The sequence below is a fragment of the Siphateles boraxobius genome, unplaced genomic scaffold (genome assembly GCF_051911475.1).
Source record: "Siphateles boraxobius isolate OS27281-9 unplaced genomic scaffold, OSU_SipBor_1 54, whole genome shotgun sequence".
Classification (NCBI taxonomy): Eukaryota; Metazoa; Chordata; class Actinopteri; order Cypriniformes; family Leuciscidae; genus Siphateles; species Siphateles boraxobius.
In genome coordinates this window covers 1,665,001-1,688,249 of record NW_027509180.1, presented here as the reverse complement: position 1 = coordinate 1,688,249, position 23,249 = coordinate 1,665,001, and the positions used below count along the sequence as shown (strand labels likewise).

The following is a 23,249-nucleotide window of genomic DNA, read 5'->3' as shown; positions in this document are numbered from 1 at the left end:
TAACAGTAGTTCCGCTTTACATTAATTAATTTGCAGGCGAGTTTTATTTATTTTTATACCGTGTATTCTCCGTGTTAATTCATGCACCGAACCGTGACGCCCGTACCGATTCGGTTCAATACGAATACATGTACCGTTCCACCCCTAATATATATCTTAGAGAGCAGGGTCGCCGAAATTAAGCTGATATATATATATATATATATATATATATATATATACACACACACTTTATATTTATTTGAATTAATATTTAATAAATTAGAAAGAAATAAATGAAAGAGGCCAGAAATAGTGCCGCTTTCAACACATTAGTCAAAAAGAAAAACTTACCGGCTGATGCCGATATTTAAAAAAATGCCAAATACCAGCCGATATACCGTTCATACAATATATAGAATATTGTGAATCAGATTTCTTATGGATTTAGTGGATCTTCAGACTCATGGTCATGATGAGCTAGTGACCCAGGTTAGCTGAATCTGTGTTTGTGTGTTTCCAGTCACTCCCAGAGCAAATCTCCTCACTGGGAATCGGACGAGCTAGAGGATGAAAGAGACAGTGGTACACTATCAAGGGCTCACTCGTCCAGCTCCCTGCACACACAGGTAAACACACGTCCTCTTACATTCACAGCTCAATTCTATCACAGGCCCAGGAGAAGTGCTGTAAACCTGTTTCTAAATGCCCCTTCTCACCATGGATGATAACTATCATAATAAATATAACCATAAAGTTTTAACAATTGTTCTATCTCTGCGAAAACAGTGAAGTCTAAACAGGGCCGTATTAAGACACATCCCCCCACTCCAAAAGCTTGTGTCAGGTGATGCCCCCCTAGTGGTTGTGAATGGTTGGTGCCCGTGTGCACTGGCCCAAGTGCCCTTATGGATAATCCGGCTCTGAGTCTAAACCACAACTATAATGTCACAGTGGAACAATTTCATTGGAATCACTTTCAGAGCAAATTTTCTGATATTGATGAACGATAAAAACACTGACAGCCAATCAGAATCCCTCCTGCTTTAGAGAGCTTGAGCTTTTAAAGCGCCAGACGACAAAACTGCAGTATACTCTTAAAATAAACAATGTTATCGTCAGCTGGTGTGTACACTAATATAGTTATTGTTATGATTTTCATTATAATTATTGTTACAGATATCGTTAGTTAGTTATCATTACAGTTATCGTTATCATTATAGTTATCGTTTTTGTTATCTTTGCCGTTATAGTTATAGTTATCGTTACAGTTATGGTTAGTTATCATTACAGTTATCGTTATCATTATAGTTATCGTTTTTGTTATCTTTGCCGTTATAGTTATAGTTATCGTTACAGTAATGGTTAGTTATCTGTATAGTTATTGTTAGTGTCATCATTATAGTTAGTGCTATACATAGTTCCTACATGACGTCACAACATTCGGGCATTTGCCGATCCGGCGCCATTTCTGTGGGCAGAACATTAGAAGAAGAAGAAGCTGAAACGAGTTAATGTCGTGATAAAAAGTGAAAATGGTCATCTCCTGCTGGGTCAATGGATGTTCAAATCGTGCCGGAGGTTCAGTTAAATTTGGATTTTACAGTATACCCGTCATTAGACTGTTTTAAGGGGAACATAGGAATTAAGTTGTGGAGGCTATGGCTTTTTAATAGACAGTCTAGCATCATGCTACATTTGCTATTTTGACTAATTTTCCATTGATTGCACTTGAGCAAACGTCACCAACCCAACCCTCGGCAAACCGATTGTACGCCTCCAGTGATTTCCAGGCTCGGAGTTGCTCACATGTGTAAAAACTCCTAGCCAATACCAGATAATGGTACACATGAAAATACTGTATCTGAGGCAAAGCTGCATAATCCGTGCTCAGGGCTTCCTTCGTTAGCGCATACGGATCCACACCATTTATGACTGAAATTTTCGCATTGTACCTCTCTCTGTCTTGTGTTAATAGAGTCTCTTTATAATCTCTGTCATTTTGTCTCTTCATGATTTGCATAACATTATAAACGGAAAGAAATATTCTAAATTTGCTTGTAAAACTTTGTAAACACAACAGCTTATGCCATCAAAGATGGCGTCTCCGTAGGGGAAAACCACTCACCCTTGTACTCTCCAATGGTTAAACCCAGCCAGCATGAGTATCTTATCATGAAAGACATCAAAAAACAAACACAAACACACTGTTTGCACACACGTCTGCCCAGGTCCATGTTCACGAACCCGTGTGTCTCATGTATATAGTGTGTGTGTGTGTGTGTGTGTGTGTGTGTGTGTGTGTGTGTTTGACAGAGAGCGAGCAGTCCGGTCGAGGAGCAGCCGTCCGGATCATCCAGACAGAAGCAGGTACAGTCACATCTCTTAAGAAACACTTGAGGTCCTTCAACGCTAAATTACACCAGTGTGTGTTTGTTCTGCAGAAAACACACAGACCCTCAGTGTATTTCTCCTGCAGCGTGGATCAGACTGATGAAGAACCAATGCAGCAACAGGCACGTCACTCACTACCACACCACACACACACACACACACACACACACACACACACACACACACACACACACACACACACACACACACACACACACACACACACACACACACACACACACACACACTTACAGGGATCATTCACACATAAATATAAACCCTGTCATCGTTAACACACCGTTGTTGTTCCAAACCCGTTTTGCTTTGTTCTTCTCTGGAACACAAAGGAGATGTTAGGCTGAATGACAGTCTCAGTCATCATTCACTTTCATCTTTAAGTAGAACTGATTAGATCAACATCTAAGTTAGTTTCATACGAGTTTGGAACAACATGAGGGTGAGTAAATGATTAGTGAGTCATTTTCGGATGTACTTCACTTTAACATTTATGTGTCATCTTTTAATCTTGATCTTTTTTCTTTTTTGTGCTTATTTGTCTTATATTTAACTATGTGAACATGTTGGAGTGGGCGCTTAAGTATTGAGATGTCCCCATTATTTTAGTAATGTGTTAAACCACCATAGCAGGTTTACTGTGAGAGGGTTGTTTGCGCGCTGCCGATTTGTTGTTGTACATCGCTGGGCGGTTCTGATTGGCCGCTCACTTGCGCCGGGCGCTGCTGATTGGTTGTTGTGCTTCGCTGGGCAATTCCGATTGGCCGCTCGCTTCCGCTGAACTATAATCGCGAACCGCCCCGGGAAGACCGACAGCAGCGCGAGTTCCGTCAAACTTACGCTGCGATCTTTCGATTTAAACAGTAAAAGTATTATTAAACATGATCATCTTCAGCTTTAGTAAAACTCGGCAGCGCTAAAGCTTTTCAGATGTGGTGCGTTTAATCTGCGTTTCTGTTTGTGCTGCGGCTGGATTTGAACATCATGACGGTGAGTTGCTGTTTAATTCACTTTAATATCCGTCGCTCTCAGTGTAAACACGACGGCAGTTTAATTTTGTGTTGTACAAGTCCATTCAAACTCCAGTTAGTGTGTGTTGGCGTGCAGTGTGTGTTGTGTTTGCATGGTACGTGAGCAAACACAACTTGTTTTTTTTATGTGTTTGTGCGCGCGCGACACACCCGCGCACATAGCGCATGCGCATTACTGAGGCTGATTTCTGCTGGTTTACAGTTCATGTACATAAACAAAAACTCTGAAATTATAAGTGCTTTGATAATCCTGATCAGAGTTTAGTTCAGCTGTCACCAGTGTGTGTGTGTGTGTGTGTGTGTGTGTGTGTGTGTGTGTGTGTGTGTGTGTGTGTGTGTGTGTGTGCTTTAAGGCATGTGATCATTGTGTAACCTCGAGAATATTTGATCAGATTAGTTTTTCTAATGTTCATTTATGTGTTCATTTGTCTTTCTGCGTCAAAAACGGTGGTAACCAAATTAAGGAATGAAGCATTAACAACTAAATATGAAATATTTTAAGATGAAGATGACAGTCTACTTCACATAAGTATTATATTTCTGTCACAATTTCATCCAAATGCCGTGACATTCTGTTACACAGTAAATCCCATTATAATGACTGGATTCTGTCCGAGTTTTCGTGAATCTTCTTGATGAATCATTTGATATTGATTCAATGTATGAATCACAGACACTCATTGAGTGTAAGAGGGTTTATTAAAGTTTGTTCGTCATTGTTACCGAACTACAGAAGAACTGATAAGAGTAATCTGTGGTGAAGTACACTAGTGACATATAGCCTGTTTATTAATATTTTGGTGTAAATAAGTGATGGATTTTCCAATTACATTAGGCTTTTTTAAATTCTTTGCAAACTATGGTTTTATTTAGTGATAATTGAACATCAGTTTCACCATCAGTGTCTGTTGTTTCCTGTGCTGTTGTGTTTGTTCCTCATACATTTACACGCATGTGTGTGAGAGTGTCTGTGGGTTTGTGTGTGCGTGTGTGTGTGTGCTAAGGATGATGCATTGACACTCCTCTGATAAACCTGTCTGTCTGTAGCCTGACCTGCTGAACTTTAAGAAGGGATGGATGTCTAAACTGGACGAGAGTGGAGAGGTGAGACACGTCTGTCTGTTATCATGATGTTAAAGTGTGTTTCATCGTGACTGACTTTGTGTGTGTGTGTGTTCAGTGGAGGAAACACTGGTTTGTGCTGACGGACGCTGGACTGAAGTATTACAGAGACTCTGCGGCGGAGGAGGTGAGAATCACACGCATGAACACGACACGCACACACAAGAACACGACACGCAAACACGCATGAACACGACACGCAAACACGCATGAACACGACACGCACAAACAAGAACACGACACGCAAACACGCATGAACACGACACGCAAACACCAGAACACGACACGCACAAACAAGAACAATACACGCAAACACGCATGAACACGACACGCAAACACCAGAACACGACACGCAAACACCAGAACACGACACGCAAACACCAGAACACGACACGCAAACACCAGAACACGACACGCAAACACCAGAACACGACACGCAAACACCAGAACACGACACGCAAACACCACGACACGCAAACACCAGAACACACGACACGCAAACACCAGAACACGACACGCAAACACCACGACACGCAAACACGCATGAACACGACACGCAAACACATGAACTCGACACGCAAACACATGAACACGACACGCAAACACATGAACACGACACGCAAACACATGAACACGACACGCAAACACATGAACACGACACGCAAACACATGAACATGACACGTAAACACGCATGAACACGTCACGCAAACACGCATGAACACGACACACAAACACACGACACGCAAACACACGAACACGCAAACACACGAACACGACACGCAAACACACGAACACGACACGCAAACACAAAAACACGACACGCAAACACACGAACACGACACGCAAACACACGAACACGACACGCAAACACCACGACACGCAAACACGCATGAACACGACACGCAAACACATGAACCCGACACGCAAACACCAGAACACGACACGCAAACACACAAACACGACACGCAAACACACAAACACGACACGCAAACACACAAACACGACACGCAAACACGACACGCAAACACACAAACACGACACGCAAACACACAAACACGACACGCAAACACACAAACACGACACGCAAACACACAAACACGACACGCAAACACACAAACACGACACGCAAACACCACGACACGCAAACACGCATGAACACGACACGCAAACACATGAACACTACACGCAAACACCAGAACACGACACGCAAACACCAGAACACGACACGCAAACACCAGAACACGACACGCAAACACCAGAACACGACACGCAAACACATGAACATGACACGCAAACACATGAACATGACACGTAAACACGCATGAACACGACACGCAAACACGCATGAACACGACACACAAACACACGACACGCAAACACACGACACGCAAACACACAAACACGACACGCAAACACGCATGAACACGTCACGCAAACACGCATGAACACGACACGCAAACACGCATGAACACGACACGCAAACACGCATGAACACGACACACAAACACACGACACGCAAGCACACGACACGCAAACACACAAACACGACACGCAAACACACAAACACTACACGCAAACACACGAACACGACACGCAAACACACGAACACGACACGCAAACACACGAACACGACACGCAAACACACGAACACGACACGCAAACACACGAACACGACACGCAAACACACGAACACGACACACAAACACGCACGAACACGACACACAAACACGCATTAACACGACACACAAACACACGACACGCAAGCACACGACACGCAAACACACAAACACGACACGCAAACACACGAACACGACACGCAAACACCACGACACGCAAACACCACGACACGCAAACACGCATGAACACGACACGCAAACACCAGAACACGACACGCAAACACCAGAACACGACACGCAAACACACAAACACGACACGCAAACACACAAACACGACACGCAAACACACAAACACGACACGCAAACACACAAACACGACACGCAAACACACAAACACGACACGCAAACACCTGGACACGCAAACACGCATGAACACGACACGCAAACACCAGAACACGACACGCAAACACCAGAACACGACACGCAAACACCAGAACACGACACGCAAACACCAGAACACGACACGCAAACACCAGAACACGACACGCAAACACCAGAACACGACACGCAAACACATGAACACGACACGTAAACACGCATGAACACGACACGCAAACACGCGTGAACACGACACGCAAACACACGACACGCAAACACACGACACGCAAACACACAAACACGACACGCAAACACACAAACACGACACGCAAACACGCATGAACACGTCACGCAAACACGCATGAACATGACACCCAAACACGCATGAACACGACACACAAACACACGACACGCAAGCACACGACACGCAAACACACAAACACGACACGCAAACACACGAACACGACACGCAAACACACGAACACGACACGCAAACACACGAACACGACACGCAAACACACGAACACGACACACAAACACGCACGAACACGACACACAAACACGCATGAACACGACACACAAACACACGACACGCAAGCACACGACACGCAAACACACAAACACGACACGCAAACACACGAACACGACACACAAACACGCACGAACACGACACACAAACACGCATGAACACGACACGCAAACACACGAACACGACACGCAAACTCACGAACACGACACGCAAACACGCATGAACACGACACGCAAACACGCATGAACACGACACGCAAACACGCATGAACACGACACGCAAACACGCATGAACACGACGCGCAAACACGCATGAACACGACACGCAAACACACGAACACGACACGCAAACACGCATGAACGCGACACACAAACACACGAACACGACACGCAAACACACGAACACGACACGCAAACACACGAACACGACACACAAACACACGAACAGGACACACAAACACGACACGCAAACACACGAACACGACACGCAAACACACGAACACGACACACAAACACGCACGAACACGACACGCAAACACACGAACACGACACACAAACACGCACGAACACGACACACAAACACGCATGAACACGACACGCAAACACACGAACACGACACGCAAACTCACGAACACGACACGCAAACACGCATGAACACGACACGCAAACACGCATGAACACGACACGCAAACACGCATGAACACGACACGCAAACACGCATGAACACGACGCGCAAACACGCATGAACACGACACGCAAACACACGAACACGACACGCAAACACACGAACACGACACACAAACACGCATGAACGCGACACACAAACACACGAACACGACACGCAAACACACGAACACGACACGCAAACACACGAACACGACACACAAACACACGAACAGGACACACAAACACGACACGCAAACACACGAACACGACACGCAAACACACGAACACGACACACAAACACGCACGAACACGACACGCAAACACACGAACACGACACGCAAACACGCATGAACACGACACGCAAACACGCATGAACACGACACGCAAACACACACGAACACGACACGCAAACACACGAACACAACACGCATGAACACGACACGCAAACACGCATGAACACGACACACAAACACATGAACACGACAGATGCAAACACGCTAACATGCAAACACATGAACACGACACACGTATGAAGACGACACAAAAACGTGTGAACATGACAAAAAAACGTGTGAACATGACACATTCAAACACATGAACACGACACGCAAACACGCGAACACGACACACGTATGAACACGACACAAAAACGTGTGAACATGACACAAAAACCCGTATGAACACGACACAAAAACGTGTGAACATGACACAAAAACCCGTATGAACACGACACATGCAAACACATGAACACGACACATGCAAACACATGAACACGACACACGCGAACACGCTAACATGCAAACACATGAACACGACACACGCGAACACGTATGAACATGACACGCGTATTAACACGACATACGCAAACACTTATGAACATGACACACATATGAACACGACACACGCTAACACGTATGAACACAACACGCGTATGAACATTAAACACGCATGAACATGACACACGCAAACATGTATGAACATGACACACGTATGAACACGACACGCTAACATGTATCAACACGGATTTTCCTCACTTTAGCGCTGTGAATGTCAGATTTATAATAATAGTAGCCTAAATGCCGGTTTCCTGAAGAATGTGTGATATCTGCTCAGAGAGACGAGGTGGATGGAGAGATCGACCTGAAGTCGTGTGTGAAGGTGTCGGAGTTCGATGTGGAGAAGAACTATGGCTTCCAGATCCAGGTTGGTTGAGGCGTGTGTGTGTGTGTGTGTGTGTGTGTGTGTGTGTGTGTGTGTGTGTGTGTGTGTGTGTGTGTGTGTGTGTGTGTGTGTGTGTGAGATCCTGTCCGGACCTGCTGCATTCCTGTTCCTCTGATCCTCACGATCTATGATTCTCTCCTGTTCCTCAGACCAGAGACGCTGCCTTCACACTCTCAGCTATGACTGCTGGGATACGGAGGAACTGGATCGAGGTTCTGAAGAAGAACGTTCAACCCAGCAGCTCTCCAGACCTCACACAGTCAGTGCCACACACACACACACACACACAGTCAGTGCTACACACACACACAGTCAGTGCTACACACACACACACACACACAGTCAGTGCTACACACACACACACACACACACACAGTCAGTGCTACACACACACACACAGTCAGTGCTACACACACACACACAGTCAGTGCTACACACACACACACACAGTCAGTGCTACACACACACACACACAGTCAGTGCTACACACACACACACACAGTCAGTGCTACACACACACACACAGTCAGTCAGTGCTACACACACACACACAGTCAGTCAGTGCTACACACACACACACAGTCAGTCAGTGCTACACACACACACACAGTCAGTCAGTGCTACACACACACACACACACAGTCAGTGCTACACACACACACACACACACACACACACACACAGTCAGTGCTACACGCACACACACACACACACACAGTCAGTGCTACACGCACACACACACAGTCAGTGCTGCACACACACACACAGTCAGTGCTGCACACACACACACACACACAGTCAGTGCTACACACACACAAACACACAGTCAGTGCGACACACACACACACACACACACACACACACAGTCAGTCATACAAACACACACACAGTCAGTGCCACACACTCGCTCTCTCACACACACACACACACACACACACACACACACACACACACACACACACACACACTCACTCACTCACACAGTCAGTGCTGCACACACACACACAGTCAGTGCTACACACACACACACAGTCAGTGCTACACACACACAAACACACAGTCAGTGCTACACACACACACACACACACACAGTCAGTCATACAAACACACACACAGTCAGTGCCACACACTCGCTCTCTCACACACACACACACACACACACACACTCACTCACTCACACAGTCAGTGCTACACACACGCAAACATACATACATGCATACATGCAGTCAGTCATACACACACACAGACACAGTCAGTGCTACATACATTAACAGTCATACACACACACTCACACTTACACTCACTCACACACACTCCCTCACTCACTCTCTCACACACTCACTAACACACTCACTCACTCACACACTCTCACACACACACTCACTCACTCACTCACTAACACTCACTCACACTCTCTCTCTCTCTCTCACACACACACACACACACTCACTCAAACACACTCTCACACACACTGACGCACTGATGTGTGTTTCCTCCTTCAGGTTGCCGATCCTCAGCAGTGATAAAGAGAACGCTCGTCACCGACTGCGCAGCCAATCAGAGGCCTCCTCCACCACCGCAAACCGCGCCCACAGCAAGTTTGACTATGTGGAGCTATCACCTGTAGCCACGCCTCCTACTCCTGCCTCCGCCAATCAGAGAGAGTCTGGGGAGGGGCAGGTGAGAGAGCACAGCCAATGGCAGGAGGAGCGTCGGCGTGACGATTCCCACAACCAGTGGGAGGCGGTGCTGTCGAGAAAGGGGGCGGGCCTGTCGGAACAGAAGCGAATAGAGGAGGAGATCGAGAAGAAGTGGGCGGAGTTTGAGCGGCTGCCACTTAAGGAGATGAGGTCACTCCCACCGATGGGCTCTTCAGCCAATCAGGCTCTGGAGAGGGAGGTAGTGCGTGGATACTGTCTATCTGCTCTCATGAATGACTTTATGAGAACTGAATAGAACACAGAGAGACTCGTGAGCCCTTATAACGCATTCGGCTCCTGTTTGATTTCTTAAAAATTAAAAAAAAAAAACCCTTCGATTTTTAGTATGGGGCCAAACTTTGAAAATATGTCTACTATCAAAGAACAAATAATTTATTAGACTTTTTTTTAAGAGATTTGACTGTATAAAAAAATATACCAATATACTGGGTGATTTAGTTATTTTTTTATTTTTTTAAGTTAGATTTTTATTTTATTTTTAGTATTCGAAATGTCAAAGAAATTGGCAATCAAGTAAAAACTCTAGTGACTGTTTTTTAAGCTCATGTTCCACCGGGTCAAAATTGACCCGTAAAAACGTCTGCATGTTTTTTTATGCGTTACAAGGGTTAATTTAGCGATCAAATGAGCTCCATAAAGACCTTATGGAGCTTTATTGGCAGTCATTTGTTCTGCTCTCTCTGTGTGTGTGTGTGTGTGTGTGTGTGTGTGTGTGTGTGTGTGTGTGCATGAGCGTTACCTGTCCAGTACAGTTGCACTCCTGCAGAAGGCTTTACCTCCGCGTGTCTCTCTCTGTCCTCCAGGTGGCGTCTCTGAGGCAGCAATTGAAGGGGCTGGGGGCGGGGCTTGGGTCGGGGTGGGCGGGGCCAGCGTGCTGTGGAGCGGGGTCTCGCTGCGGGGACAGTCTGCAGCAGATGGAGCATGTGCACAGGGAGGCTCTGGAGCAGCTGGAGCGACAGCATGCACTGCAGATCAGCGCTCTGGAGAGAGAGAGAGACTCGCTGCTGAAGGAGGAGATGGACGCCACTGCAAAAGGTACTGGCCACTCCCACTAACATGTGACCCTATAGAGACCAACCGCCGGCGAGGTTCTGGCCGCTCCCATTAAAATATGACACCATAGAGACCAACCGGGGCCAGAGGTACTGGCCACTCCCACTAACATGTGACCCTATAGAGACCAACTGCGGCTTGAGGTACTGGCCACTCCCACTATCATGTGACCCTATAGAGACCAACTGCGGCTTGAGGTACTGGCCACTCCCACTAACATGTGACCCTATAGAGACCAACTGCGGCTTGAGGTACTGGCCACTCCCACTAACATGTGACCCTATAGAGACCAACCGGGGCCAGAGGTACTGGCCACTCCCACTAACATGTGACCCTATAGAGACCAACCGGGGCCAGAGGTACTGGCCACTCCCACTAACATGTGACCCTATAGAGACCAACCAGAGCCAGAGGTACTGGCCACTCCCACTAACATGTGACCCTATAGAGACCAACCAGAGCCAGAGGTACTGGCCACTCCCACTAACATGTGACCCTATAGAGACCAACCGCCGGCAAAGGTACTGGCCACTCCCACTAACATGTGACCCTATAGAGACCAACCGCAGCCAGAGTTACTGGCCACTCCTACTAACATGTGACCCTATAGAGACCAACTGCGGCTTGAGGTACTGGCCACTCCCACTAACATGTGACCCTATAGAGACCAACTGCGGCTTGAGGTACTGGCCACTCCCACTATCATGTGACCCTATAGAGACCAACTGCGGCTTGAGGTACTGGCCACTCCCACTAACATGTGACCCTATAGAGACCAACCGGGGCCAGAGGTACTGGCCACTCCCACTAACATGTGACCCTATAGAGACCAACCGGGGCCAGAGGTACTGGCCACTCCCACTAACATGTGACCCTATAAAGACCAACCGGGGCCAGAGGTACTGGCCACTCCCACTAACATGTGACCCTATAGAGACCAACCGGGGCCAGAGGTACTGGCCACTCCCACTAACATGTGACCCTATAGAGACCAACCAGAGCCAGAGGTACTGGCCACTCCCACTAACATGTGACCCTATAGAGACCAACCGGGGCCAGAGGTACTGGCCACTCCCACTAACATGTGACCCTATAGAGACCAACCGGGGCCAGAGGTACTGGCCACTCCCACTAACATGTGACCCTATAGAGACCAACCGGGGCCAGAGGTACTGGCTACTCCCACTAACATGTGACCCTATAGAGAACAACCGCCGGCAAAGGTACTGGCCACTCCCACTAACATGTGACCCTATAGAGACCAACCGCCGGCAAAGGTACTGGCCACTCCCACTAACATGTGACCCTATAGAGACCAACCGCCGGCGAAGATACTGGCCACTCCCACTAACATGTGACCCTATAGAGACCAACCGGGGCCAGAGGTACTGGCCACTCCCACTAAGATGTGACCCTGTAGAGACCAACCAGCTGCAACGTTTTTTTTTTATTGCGCCGCCCACTCCCATGAAGCAGTGCGAATAACTTCAGTCTCCCTACCTTTCAAAATGCTTAAATATTTGTAAATATATGCATATTTTGAAATAAATTAAACTATATTGTTTTTATAGATAGTACCATTTTTTAAATGAATAGTTTTATATTTCTCCATTGTTTTCTATTTGGTATTCATTTCTACACCGAACAAAATTATAAACGCAACACTTTTATTTTTGCCCCCATTTTTCATGAGCCTGTTCCTCTCAAATATTGTTCACAAATCTGTGTTAGTGAGCACTTCTCCTTTGCCGAGATAATCCATCCACCTCACAGGTGTGGCATATCAAGATGCCCATTAGACAGCATGATTATTGCACAGGTGTGCCTTAGGCTGCCACAATAAAAGGCCACTCTAAAATGTGCAGTTTTACCGCACAGCACAATGCCACAGATGTCGCAAGTTTTGAGGGAGCGTGCAATTGTCATGCTGACTGCAGGAATGTCCACCGGAGCTGTTGCCCGTGAATTGAATGTTCATTTCTCGATCATAAGCCCCCCCCCCCCCCCCCAATACAGTAAAACTGCACCTCAAACAAAAGTGCTGCGTTTATAATTTTGTTCAGTATATTTGCAGTGCTGTGAATGATGTTCACACGTGTGTGTTTGTGTTGTCAGTGATGGAGGCGTTACAGAAAGCACACAGAGAAGAGCTGGAGAAAACCACACAACTCACAGAGACACGTGGGGTGGACACACACACGCTTAACAAACAACAACAGTGAGTACACACACACACACACTTAAACAATAACATTGAGTTCACACACACTTAACAAACAACAACAGTGAGTACACACACACACACACACGCTTAACAAACAACAACAGTGAGTACACACACACACACACTTAAACAATAACATTGAGTTCACACACGCTTAACAAACAACAACAGTGAGTACACACACACACACACACACACTTAACAAACAACAACAGTGAGTACACACACACACACTTAAAAAACAACAACAGTGAGTTCACACACACACTTAACAAACAACAACAGTGAGTACACACACACACACACACACACTTAACAAACAACAACAGTGAGTATACACACACACACACTTAACAAACAATAACAGTAAGTACACACACACACACAAACTTAACAAACAACAACAGTGAGTACACACACACACACACACTTAACAAACAACAACAGTAGGTATTCACACACACACACACTTAACAAACAACAACAGTGAGTACACACACACACGCTTAACAAACAACAGTGAGTACACACACATACACACTTAACAAACAACAACAGTGAGTACACACACACACAGTTAACAAACAACAACAGTTAGTATACGCACACACACACTTAACAAACAACAACAGTGACTACACGCACACACACACTTAACAAACAACAACAGTGAGTACACACACACTTAACAAATAACAGTGAGTACACACACACTTAACAAACAATAACAGTGAGTACACACACACTTAACAAACAACAACAGTGAGTACACACACACTTAACAAACAATAACAGTGAGTACACACTCGCTTAACAAACAACAACAGTGAGTACACACACTTAACAAACAACAACAGTGAGTACACACACACTTAACAAACAACAACAGTGAGTACACACTCGCTTAACAAACAACAACAGTGAGTACACACACACTTAACAAACAACAACAGTGAGTACACACACACTTAACAAACAATAACAGTGAGTACACACACACTTAACAAACAACAACAGTGAGTACACACACACTTAACAAACAACAACAGTGAGTACACACACACTTAACAAACAACAACAGTGAGTACACACACACTTAACAAACAACAACAGTAAGTACACACACACTTAACAAACAATAACAGTGAGTACACACTCGCTTAACAAACAACAACAGTGAGTACACACACACTTAACAAACAACAACAGTGAGTACACACACACTTAACAAACAATAACAGTGAGTACACACACACTTAACAAACAATAACAGTGAGTACACACTCGCTTAACAACCAACAACAGTGAGTACACACACACTTAACAAACAACAACAGTGAGTACACACACACTTAACAAACAACAACAGTGAGTACACACACACTTAACAAACAATAACAGTGAGTACACACACACACTTAACAAACAACAACAGTGAGTACACACACACTTAACAAACAACAACAGTGAGTACACACACACTTAACAAACAACAACAGTGAGTACACACACACTTAACAAACAACAACAGTGAGTACACACACACTTAACAAACAACAACAGTGAGTACACACACTTAACAAACAACAACAGTGAGTACACACACACTTAACAAACAACAACAGTGAGTTCACACACACACACACACACTTAACAACAACAGTAAGTACACACACTCCACATTGAGTACAGACACATTCAACAGTTCGTAGTCACACACTCAACAGTGAGTCCTCACACACACTCACTCAGCAGTGAGTCCACACACACACACTAAACATCGAGTACATACACACACTCAACAGCGAGTCCTCACACACGCACACTCTGCAGTAACAATTATGTGGCAGAAAGGTACTTCCATATGAAACGAGGACGTATGTGTGTGTGTGTGTGTGTGTGTGTGTGTGTGTGTGTGTGCAGGGCAGAAGTGGCGTCTCTGCGGCGTGAGCTGCAGGCTCTGTCGGAGCGGTTCTCTCAGAAGTGTCTGGATCTGAAGCGAGCGCAGCAGCAGCACGAACACACACACACACAGATGAGCCTGAGAGACCAACAGCTGGAGCAGCTGAAGAGAGACAACCAGGTGAGACACACACACACACACACACACACACACACACACACACACACACACACACACACACACACACACACACACACACACACACACACACACAGATGAGCCTGAGAGACCAACAGCTGAAGAGAGACAACCAGTTGAGACACACACACACACTCCGTACGCTTGCACAACCTTCAGTTCACACACACACACACACACACTTTATACGCTAGCACGATCTCCAGCTCAGTTTCAGTGTGCAGAACATGACGTGTTTGTGTGTGTGTGTGTGTGTGCAGGACTTGCAGGCCCGCCTGTCGCAGGAAGTGAAGGTGGTCCGCTCGCTGGTCACAGGTCAAGGGTCAGACGCAGAGGGCAGCGAGAGGTCGTGGTGTGAGATGCAGGTGAGTGTGTGTGTGTCATGTGTTCGGGGCTACAGAAAGTTTAATGGCTCTTTCATCTCCATAGAGAAGATCAAATATCTGACGATACTCTTATCACATCCCTGAGCCGTTCTTACCGGGCGCTGATTCAATCAGCCTTTCTTTTTAGCCAATCAGACGGGAGCTTTTAATCCAGCCAATCATCATGTGTGTTGCTCAGTGCTTTGACTCAAGCACAGCTCAGTGTGTGTGCTCAGACTGGAGGAGGAGTGTGTGTGTGCTCAGACTGGAGGAGGAGTGTGTGTGTGCTCAGACTGGAGGAGGAGTGTGTGTGTGCTCAGACTGGAGGAGGAGTGTGTGTGTGCTCAGACTGGAGGAGGAGTGTGTGTGTGCTCAGACTGGAGGAGGAGTGTGTGTGTGCTCAGACTGAAGGAGGAGTGTGTGTGTGCTCAGACTGGAGGAGGAGTGTGTGTGTGCTCAGACTGAAGGAGGAGTGTGTGTGTGCTCAGACTGGATGAGGAGTGTGTGTGTGTGCTCAGACTGGAGGAGGAGTGTGTGTGCGCTCAGACTGGAGGAGGAGTGTGTGTGCGCTCAGACTGGAGGAGGAGTGTGTGTGTGCTCAGACTGAAGGAGGAGTGTGTGTGTGCTCAGACTGGATGAGGAGTGTGTGTGTGCTCAGACTGGATGAGGAGTGTGTGTGTGTGCTCAGACTGGAGGAGGAGTGTGTGTGCGCTCAGACTGGAGGAGGAGTGTGTGTGCGCTCAGACTGGAGGAGGAGTGTGTGTGTGCTCAGACTGGAGGAGGAGTGTGTGTGTGCTCAGACTGGAGGAGGAGTGTGTGTGTGCTCAGACTGGATGAGGAGTGTGTGTGTGTGTGCTCAGACTGGAGGAGGAGTGTGTGTGTGCTCAGACTGGAGGAGGAGTGTGTGTGTGCTCAGACTGGAGGAGGAGTGTGTGTGTGCTCAGACTGGAGGAGGAGTGTGTGTGTGCTCAGACTGGAGGAGGAGTGTGTGTGTGCTCAGACTGAAGGAGGAGTGTGTGTGTGCTCAGACTGGAGGAGGAGTGTGTGTGTGCTCAGACTGAAGGAGGAGTGTGTGTGTGCTCAGACTGGATGAGGAGTGTGTGTGTGTGCTCAGACTGGAGGAGGAGTGTGTGTGCGCTCAGACTGGAGGAGGAGTGTGTGTGTGCTCAGACTGGAGGAGGAGTGTGTGTGTGCTCAGACTGAAGGAGGAGTGTGTGTGTGCTCAGACTGGATGAGGAGTGTGTGTGTGCTCAGACTGGATGAGGAGTGTGTGTGTGTGCGTGCTCAGACTGGAGGAGGAGTGTGTGTGCGCTCAGACTGGAGGAGGAGTGTGTGTGCGCTCAGACTGGAGGAGGAGTGTGTGTGTGCTCAGACTGGAGGAGGAGTGTGTGTGTGCTCAGACTGGAGGAGGAGTGTGTGTGTGCTCAGACTGGATGAGGAGTGTGTGTGTGTGTGCTCAGACTGGAGGAGGAGTGTGTGTGTGCTCAGACTGGAGGAGGAGTGTGTGTGTGCTCAGACTGGATGAGGAGTGTGTGTGTGTGCTCAGACTGGATGAGGAGTGTGTGTGTGTGCTCAGACTGAATGAGGAGTGTGTGTGTGTGCTCAGACTGGAGGAGGAGTGTGTGTGTGTGTGCTCAGACTGGAGGAGGAGTGTGTGTGTGCTCAGACTGGATGAGGAGTGTGTGTGTGCTCAGACTGGATGAGGAGTGTGTGTGTGCTCAGACTGGAGGAGGAGTGTGTGTGTGTGTGCGCTCAGACTGGAGGAGGAGTGTGTGTGTGCTCAGACTGGAGGAGGAGTGTGTGTGTGTGCTCAGACTGGATGAGGAGTGTGTGTGTGCTCAGACTGGAGGAGGAGTGTGTCTGTGCTCAGACTGGAGGAGGAGTGTGTGTGCGCTCAGACTGGATGAGGAGTGTGTGTGCGCTCAGACTGGAGGAGGAGTGTGTGTGTGCTCAGACTGGATGAGGAGTGTGTGTGTGCTCAGACTGGATGAGGAGTGTGTGTGTGCTCAGACTGGAGGAGGAGTGTGTGTGTGCTCAGACTGGATGAGGAGTGTGTGTGTGCTCAGACTGGAGGAGGAGTGTGTGTGTGCTCAGGCTGGAGGAGGAGTGTGTGTGTGCTCAGGCTGGATGAGGAGTGTGTGTGTGCTCAGACTGGAGGAGGAGTGTGTGTGTGTGTGCGCTCAGACTGGAGGAGGAGTGTGTGTGTGCTCAGACTGGATGAGGAGTGTGTGTGTGCTCAGACTGGATGAGGAGTGTGTGTGTGAGCTCAGACTGGAGGAGGAGTGTGTGTGTGCTCAGACTGGAGGAGGAGTGTGTGTGCGCTCAGACTGGATGAGGAGTGTGTGTGCGCTCAGACTGGAGGAGGAGTGTGTGTGCGCTCAGACTGGAGGAGGAGTGTGTGTGCGCTCAGACTGGAGGAGGAGTGTGTGTGCGCTCAGACTGGATGAGGAGTGTGTGTGCGCTCAGACTGGATGAGGAGTGTGTGTGTGCTCAGACTGGATGAGGAGTGTGTGTGTGCTCAGACTGGATGAGGAGTGTGTGTGTGCTCAGACTGGATGAGGAGTGTGTGTGTGCTCAGACTGGAGGAGGAGTGTGTGTGTGCTCAGACTGGAGGAGGAGTGTGTGTGTGCTCAGACTGGAGGAGGAGTGTGTGTGTGCTCAGACTGGAGGAGGAGTGTGTGTGTGCTCAGACTGGAGGAGGAGTGTGTGTGTGCTCAGACTGGAGGAGGAGTGTGTGTGTGCTCAGACTGGAGGAGGAGTGTGTGTGTGCTCAGACTGGAGGAGGAGTGTGTGTGCGCTCAGACTGGAGGAGGAGTGTGTGTGTGTGTGCTCAGACTGGAGGAGGAGTGTGTGTGTGCTCAGACTGGAGGAGGAGTGTGTGTGTGCTCAGACTGGAGGAGGAGTGTGTGTGTGCTCAGACTGGAGGAGGAGTGTGTGTGTGCTCAGACTGGAGGAGGAGTGTGTGTGTGCTCAGACTGGATGAGGAGTGTGTGTGTGCTCAGACTGGAGGAGGAGTGTGTGTGTGCTCAGACTGGAGGAGGAGTGTGTGTGTGCTCAGACTGGAGGAGGAGTGTGTGTGTGCTCAGACTGGAGGAGGAGTATGTGTGTGTGCTCAGACTGGAGGAGGAGTGTGTGTGTCCTCAGACTGGATGAGGAGTGTGTGTGTGCTCAGACTGGAGGAGGAGGAGTGTGTGTGCTCAGACTGGAGGAGGAGTGTGTGTGCTCAGACTGGAGGAGGAGTGTGTGTGTGCTCAGACTGGAGGAGGAGTGTGTGTGTGCTCAGACTGGAGGAGGAGTATGTGTGTGTGCTCAGACTGGAGGTGGAGTGTGTGTGTGCTCAGACTGGATGAGGAGTGTGTGTGTGCTCAGACTGGAGGAGGAGTATGTGTGTGCTCAGACTGGAGGAGGAGTGTGTGTGTGCTCAGACTGGATGAGGAGTGTGTGTGTGCTCAGACTGGAGGAGGAGTGTGTGTGCGCTCAGACTGGAGGAGGAGTGTGTGTGTGTGTGCTCAGACTGGAGGAGGAGTGTGTGTGTGCTCAGACTGGAGGAGGAGTGTGTGTGTGCTCAGACTGGAGGAGGAGTATGTGTGTGTGCTCAGACTGGAGGAGGAGTGTGTGTGTGCTCAGACTGGATGAGGAGTGTGTGTGTGCTCAGACTGGAGGAGGAGTATGTGTGTGCTCAGACTGGAGGAGGAGTGTGTGTGTGCTCAGACTGGATGAGGAGTGTGTGTGCGCTCAGACTGGAGGAGGAGTGTGTGTGCGCTCAGACTGGAGGAGGAGTGTGTGTGTGTGTGCTCAGACTGGAGGAGGAGTGTGTGTGCGCTCAGACTGGAGGAGGTGTGTGTGTGCGCTCAGACTGGAGGAGGAGTGTGTGTGTGCTCAGACTGGATGAGGAGTGTGTGTGTGCTCAGACTGGAGGAGGTGTGTGTGTGTGCTCAGACTGGAGGAGGAGTGTGTGTGTGCTCAGACTGGAGGAGGAGTGTGTGTGTGCTCAGACTGGAGGAGGAGTGTGTGTGTGCTCAGACTGGAGGAGGAGTGTGTGTGTGCTCAGACTGGAGGAGGAGTGTGTGTGTGCTCAGACTGGAGGAGGAGTGTGTGTGTGTGTGCGCTCAGACTGGAGGAGGAGTGTGTGTGTGCTCAGACTGGAGGAGGAGTGTGTGTGTGCTCAGACTGGAGGAGGAGTGTGTGTGTGCTCAGACTGGAGGAGGAGTGTGTGTGTGCTCAGACTGGAGGAGGAGTGTGTGTGTGCTCAGACTGGAGGAGGAGTGTGTGTGTGCTCAGACTGGATGAGGAGTGTGTGTGTGCTCAGACTGGATGAGGAGTGTGTGTGTGCTCAGACTGGAGGAGGAGTGTGTGTGTGCTCAGACTGGAGGAGGAGTGTGTGTGTGCTCAGACTGGAGGAGGAGTGTGTGTGTGCTCAGACTGGAGGAGGAGTGTGTGTGTGCTCAGACTGGAGGAGGAATGTGTGTGTGTGCTCAGACTGGAGGAGGAATGTGTGTGTGTGCTCAGACTGGAGGAGGAGTGTGTGTGCGCTCAGACTGGATGAGGAGTGTGTGCGCTCAGACTGGAGGAGGAGTGTGTGTGTGCTCAGACTGGAGGAGGAGTGTGTGTGTGCTCAGACTGGAGGAGGTGTGTGTGTGTGCTCAGACTGGAGGAGGAGTGTGTGTGTGCTCAGACTGGATGAGGAGTGTGTGTGTGCTCAGACTGGATGAGGAGTGTGTGTGTGCTCAGACTGGAGGAGGAGTGTGTGTGCGCTCAGACTGGATGAGGAGTGTGTGCGCTCAGACTGGAGGAGGAGTGTGTGTGTGCTCAGACTGGAGGAGGAGTGTGTGTGTGCTCAGACTGGAGGAGGTGTGTGTGTGTGCTCAGACTGGAGGAGGAGTGTGTGTGTGCTCAGACTGGATGAGGAGTGTGTGTGTGCTCAGACTGGAGGAGGTGTGTGTGTGTGCTCAGACTGGAGGAGGAGTGTGTGTGTGCTCAGACTGGAGGAGGAGTGTGTGTGTGCTCAGACTGGAGGAGGAGTGTGTCTGTGCTCAGACTGGAGGAGGAGTGTGTGTGCGCTCAGACTGGATGAGGAGTGTGTGTGCGCTCAGACTGGAGGAGGAGTGTGTGTGTGCTCAGACTGGATGAGGAGTGTGTGTGTGCTCAGACTGGAGGAGGAGTGTGTGTGTGCTCAGACTGGATGAGGAGTGTGTGTGTGCTCAGACTGGAGGAGGAGTGTGTGTGTGCTCAGGCTGGAGGAGGAGTGTGTGTGTGCTCAGGCTGGATGAGGAGTGTGTGTGTGCTCAGACTGGAGGAGGAGTGTGTGTGTGTGTGCGCTCAGACTGGAGGAGGAGTGTGTGTGTGCTCAGACTGGATGAGGAGTGTGTGTGTGCTCAGACTGGATGAGGAGTGTGTGTGTGAGCTCAGACTGGAGGAGGAGTGTGTGTGTGCTCAGACTGGAGGAGGAGTGTGTGTGCGCTCAGACTGGATGAGGAGTGTGTGTGCGCTCAGACTGGAGGAGGAGTGTGTGTGCGCTCAGACTGGAGGAGGAGTGTGTGTGCGCTCAGACTGGAGGAGGAGTGTGTGTGCGCTCAGACTGGATGAGGAGTGTGTGTGCGCTCAGACTGGATGAGGAGTGTGTGTGTGCTCAGACTGGATGAGGAGTGTGTGTGTGCTCAGACTGGATGAGGAGTGTGTGTGTGCTCAGACTGGATGAGGAGTGTGTGTGTGCTCAGACTGGAGGAGGAGTGTGTGTGTGCTCAGACTGGAGGAGGAGTGTGTGTGTGCTCAGACTGGAGGAGGAGTGTGTGTGTGCTCAGACTGGAGGAGGAGTGTGTGTGTGCTCAGACTGGAGGAGGAGTGTGTGTGTGCTCAGACTGGAGGAGGAGTGTGTGTGTGCTCAGACTGGAGGAGGAGTGTGTGTGTGCTCAGACTGGAGGAGGAGTGTGTGTGCGCTCAGACTGGAGGAGGAGTGTGTGTGTGTGTGCTCAGACTGGAGGAGGAGTGTGTGTGTGCTCAGACTGGAGGAGGAGTGTGTGTGCGCTCAGACTGGAGGAGGAGTGTGTGTGTGTGTGCTCAGACTGGAGGAGGAGTGTGTGTGCGCTCAGACTGGAGGAGGTGTGTGTGTGCGCTCAGACTGGAGGAGGAGTGTGTGTGTGCTCAGACTGGATGAGGAGTGTGTGTGTGCTCAGACTGGAGGAGGTGTGTGTGTGTGCTCAGACTGGAGGAGGAGTGTGTGTGTGCTCAGACTGGAGGAGGAGTGTGTGTGTGCTCAGACTGGAGGAGGAGTGTGTGTGTGCTCAGACTGGAGGAGGAGTGTGTGTGTGCTCAGACTGGAGGAGGAGTGTGTGTGTGCTCAGACTGGAGGAGGAGTGTGTGTGTGTGTGCGCTCAGACTGGAGGAGGAGTGTGTGTGTGCTCAGACTGGAGGAGGAGTGTGTGTGTGCTCAGACTGGAGGAGGAGTGTGTGTGTGCTCAGACTGGAGGAGGAGTGTGTGTGTGCTCAGACTGGAGGAGGAGTGTGTGTGTGCTCAGACTGGAGGAGGAGTGTGTGTGTGCTCAGACTGGATGAGGAGTGTGTGTGTGCTCAGACTGGATGAGGAGTGTGTGTGTGCTCAGACTGGAGGAGGAGTGTGTGTGTGCTCAGACTGGAGGAGGAGTGTGTGTGTGCTCAGACTGGAGGAGGAGTGTGTGTGTGCTCAGACTGGAGGAGGAGTGTGTGTGTGCTCAGACTGGAGGAGGAATGTGTGTGTGTGCTCAGACTGGAGGAGGAATGTGTGTGTGTGCTCAGACTGGAGGAGGAGTGTGTGTGCGCTCAGACTGGATGAGGAGTGTGTGCGCTCAGACTGGAGGA

General features: G+C 49.0%; 1 protein-coding gene across 3 annotated transcripts in view; it reads left to right on the top strand.

Annotated features, from left to right (window-relative positions):
• The window catches only part of LOC143714399 (TRIO and F-actin-binding protein-like), a 38,157-nt gene that overhangs the window by 6,000 nt on the left and 8,908 nt on the right, over nt 1-23,249 (top strand). Inside the window, exons 5-16 of one of the 3 annotated variants that reach the window (XM_077205505.1) lie at nt 503-608; nt 2,296-2,349; nt 2,424-2,495; nt 4,491-4,523; nt 4,600-4,668; nt 8,844-8,933; nt 9,101-9,210; nt 10,454-10,850; nt 11,476-11,707; nt 13,841-13,943; nt 15,873-16,032; nt 16,311-16,415. In XM_077205505.1, the coding sequence (XP_077061620.1) occupies nt 503-608; nt 2,296-2,349; nt 2,424-2,495; nt 4,491-4,523; nt 4,600-4,668; nt 8,844-8,933; nt 9,101-9,210; nt 10,454-10,850; nt 11,476-11,707; nt 13,841-13,943; nt 15,873-16,032; nt 16,311-16,415 (1,531 nt within the window). Of the gene's footprint in view, nt 1-502; nt 609-2,295; nt 2,350-2,423; nt 2,496-3,070; nt 3,379-4,466; nt 4,524-4,599; nt 4,669-8,843; nt 8,934-9,100; nt 9,211-10,453; nt 10,851-11,475; nt 11,708-13,840; nt 13,944-15,872; nt 16,033-16,310; nt 16,416-23,249 lie in introns of those variants that run through there. The other 2 variants (XM_077205504.1, XM_077205506.1) reach the window with 2 other exon arrangements.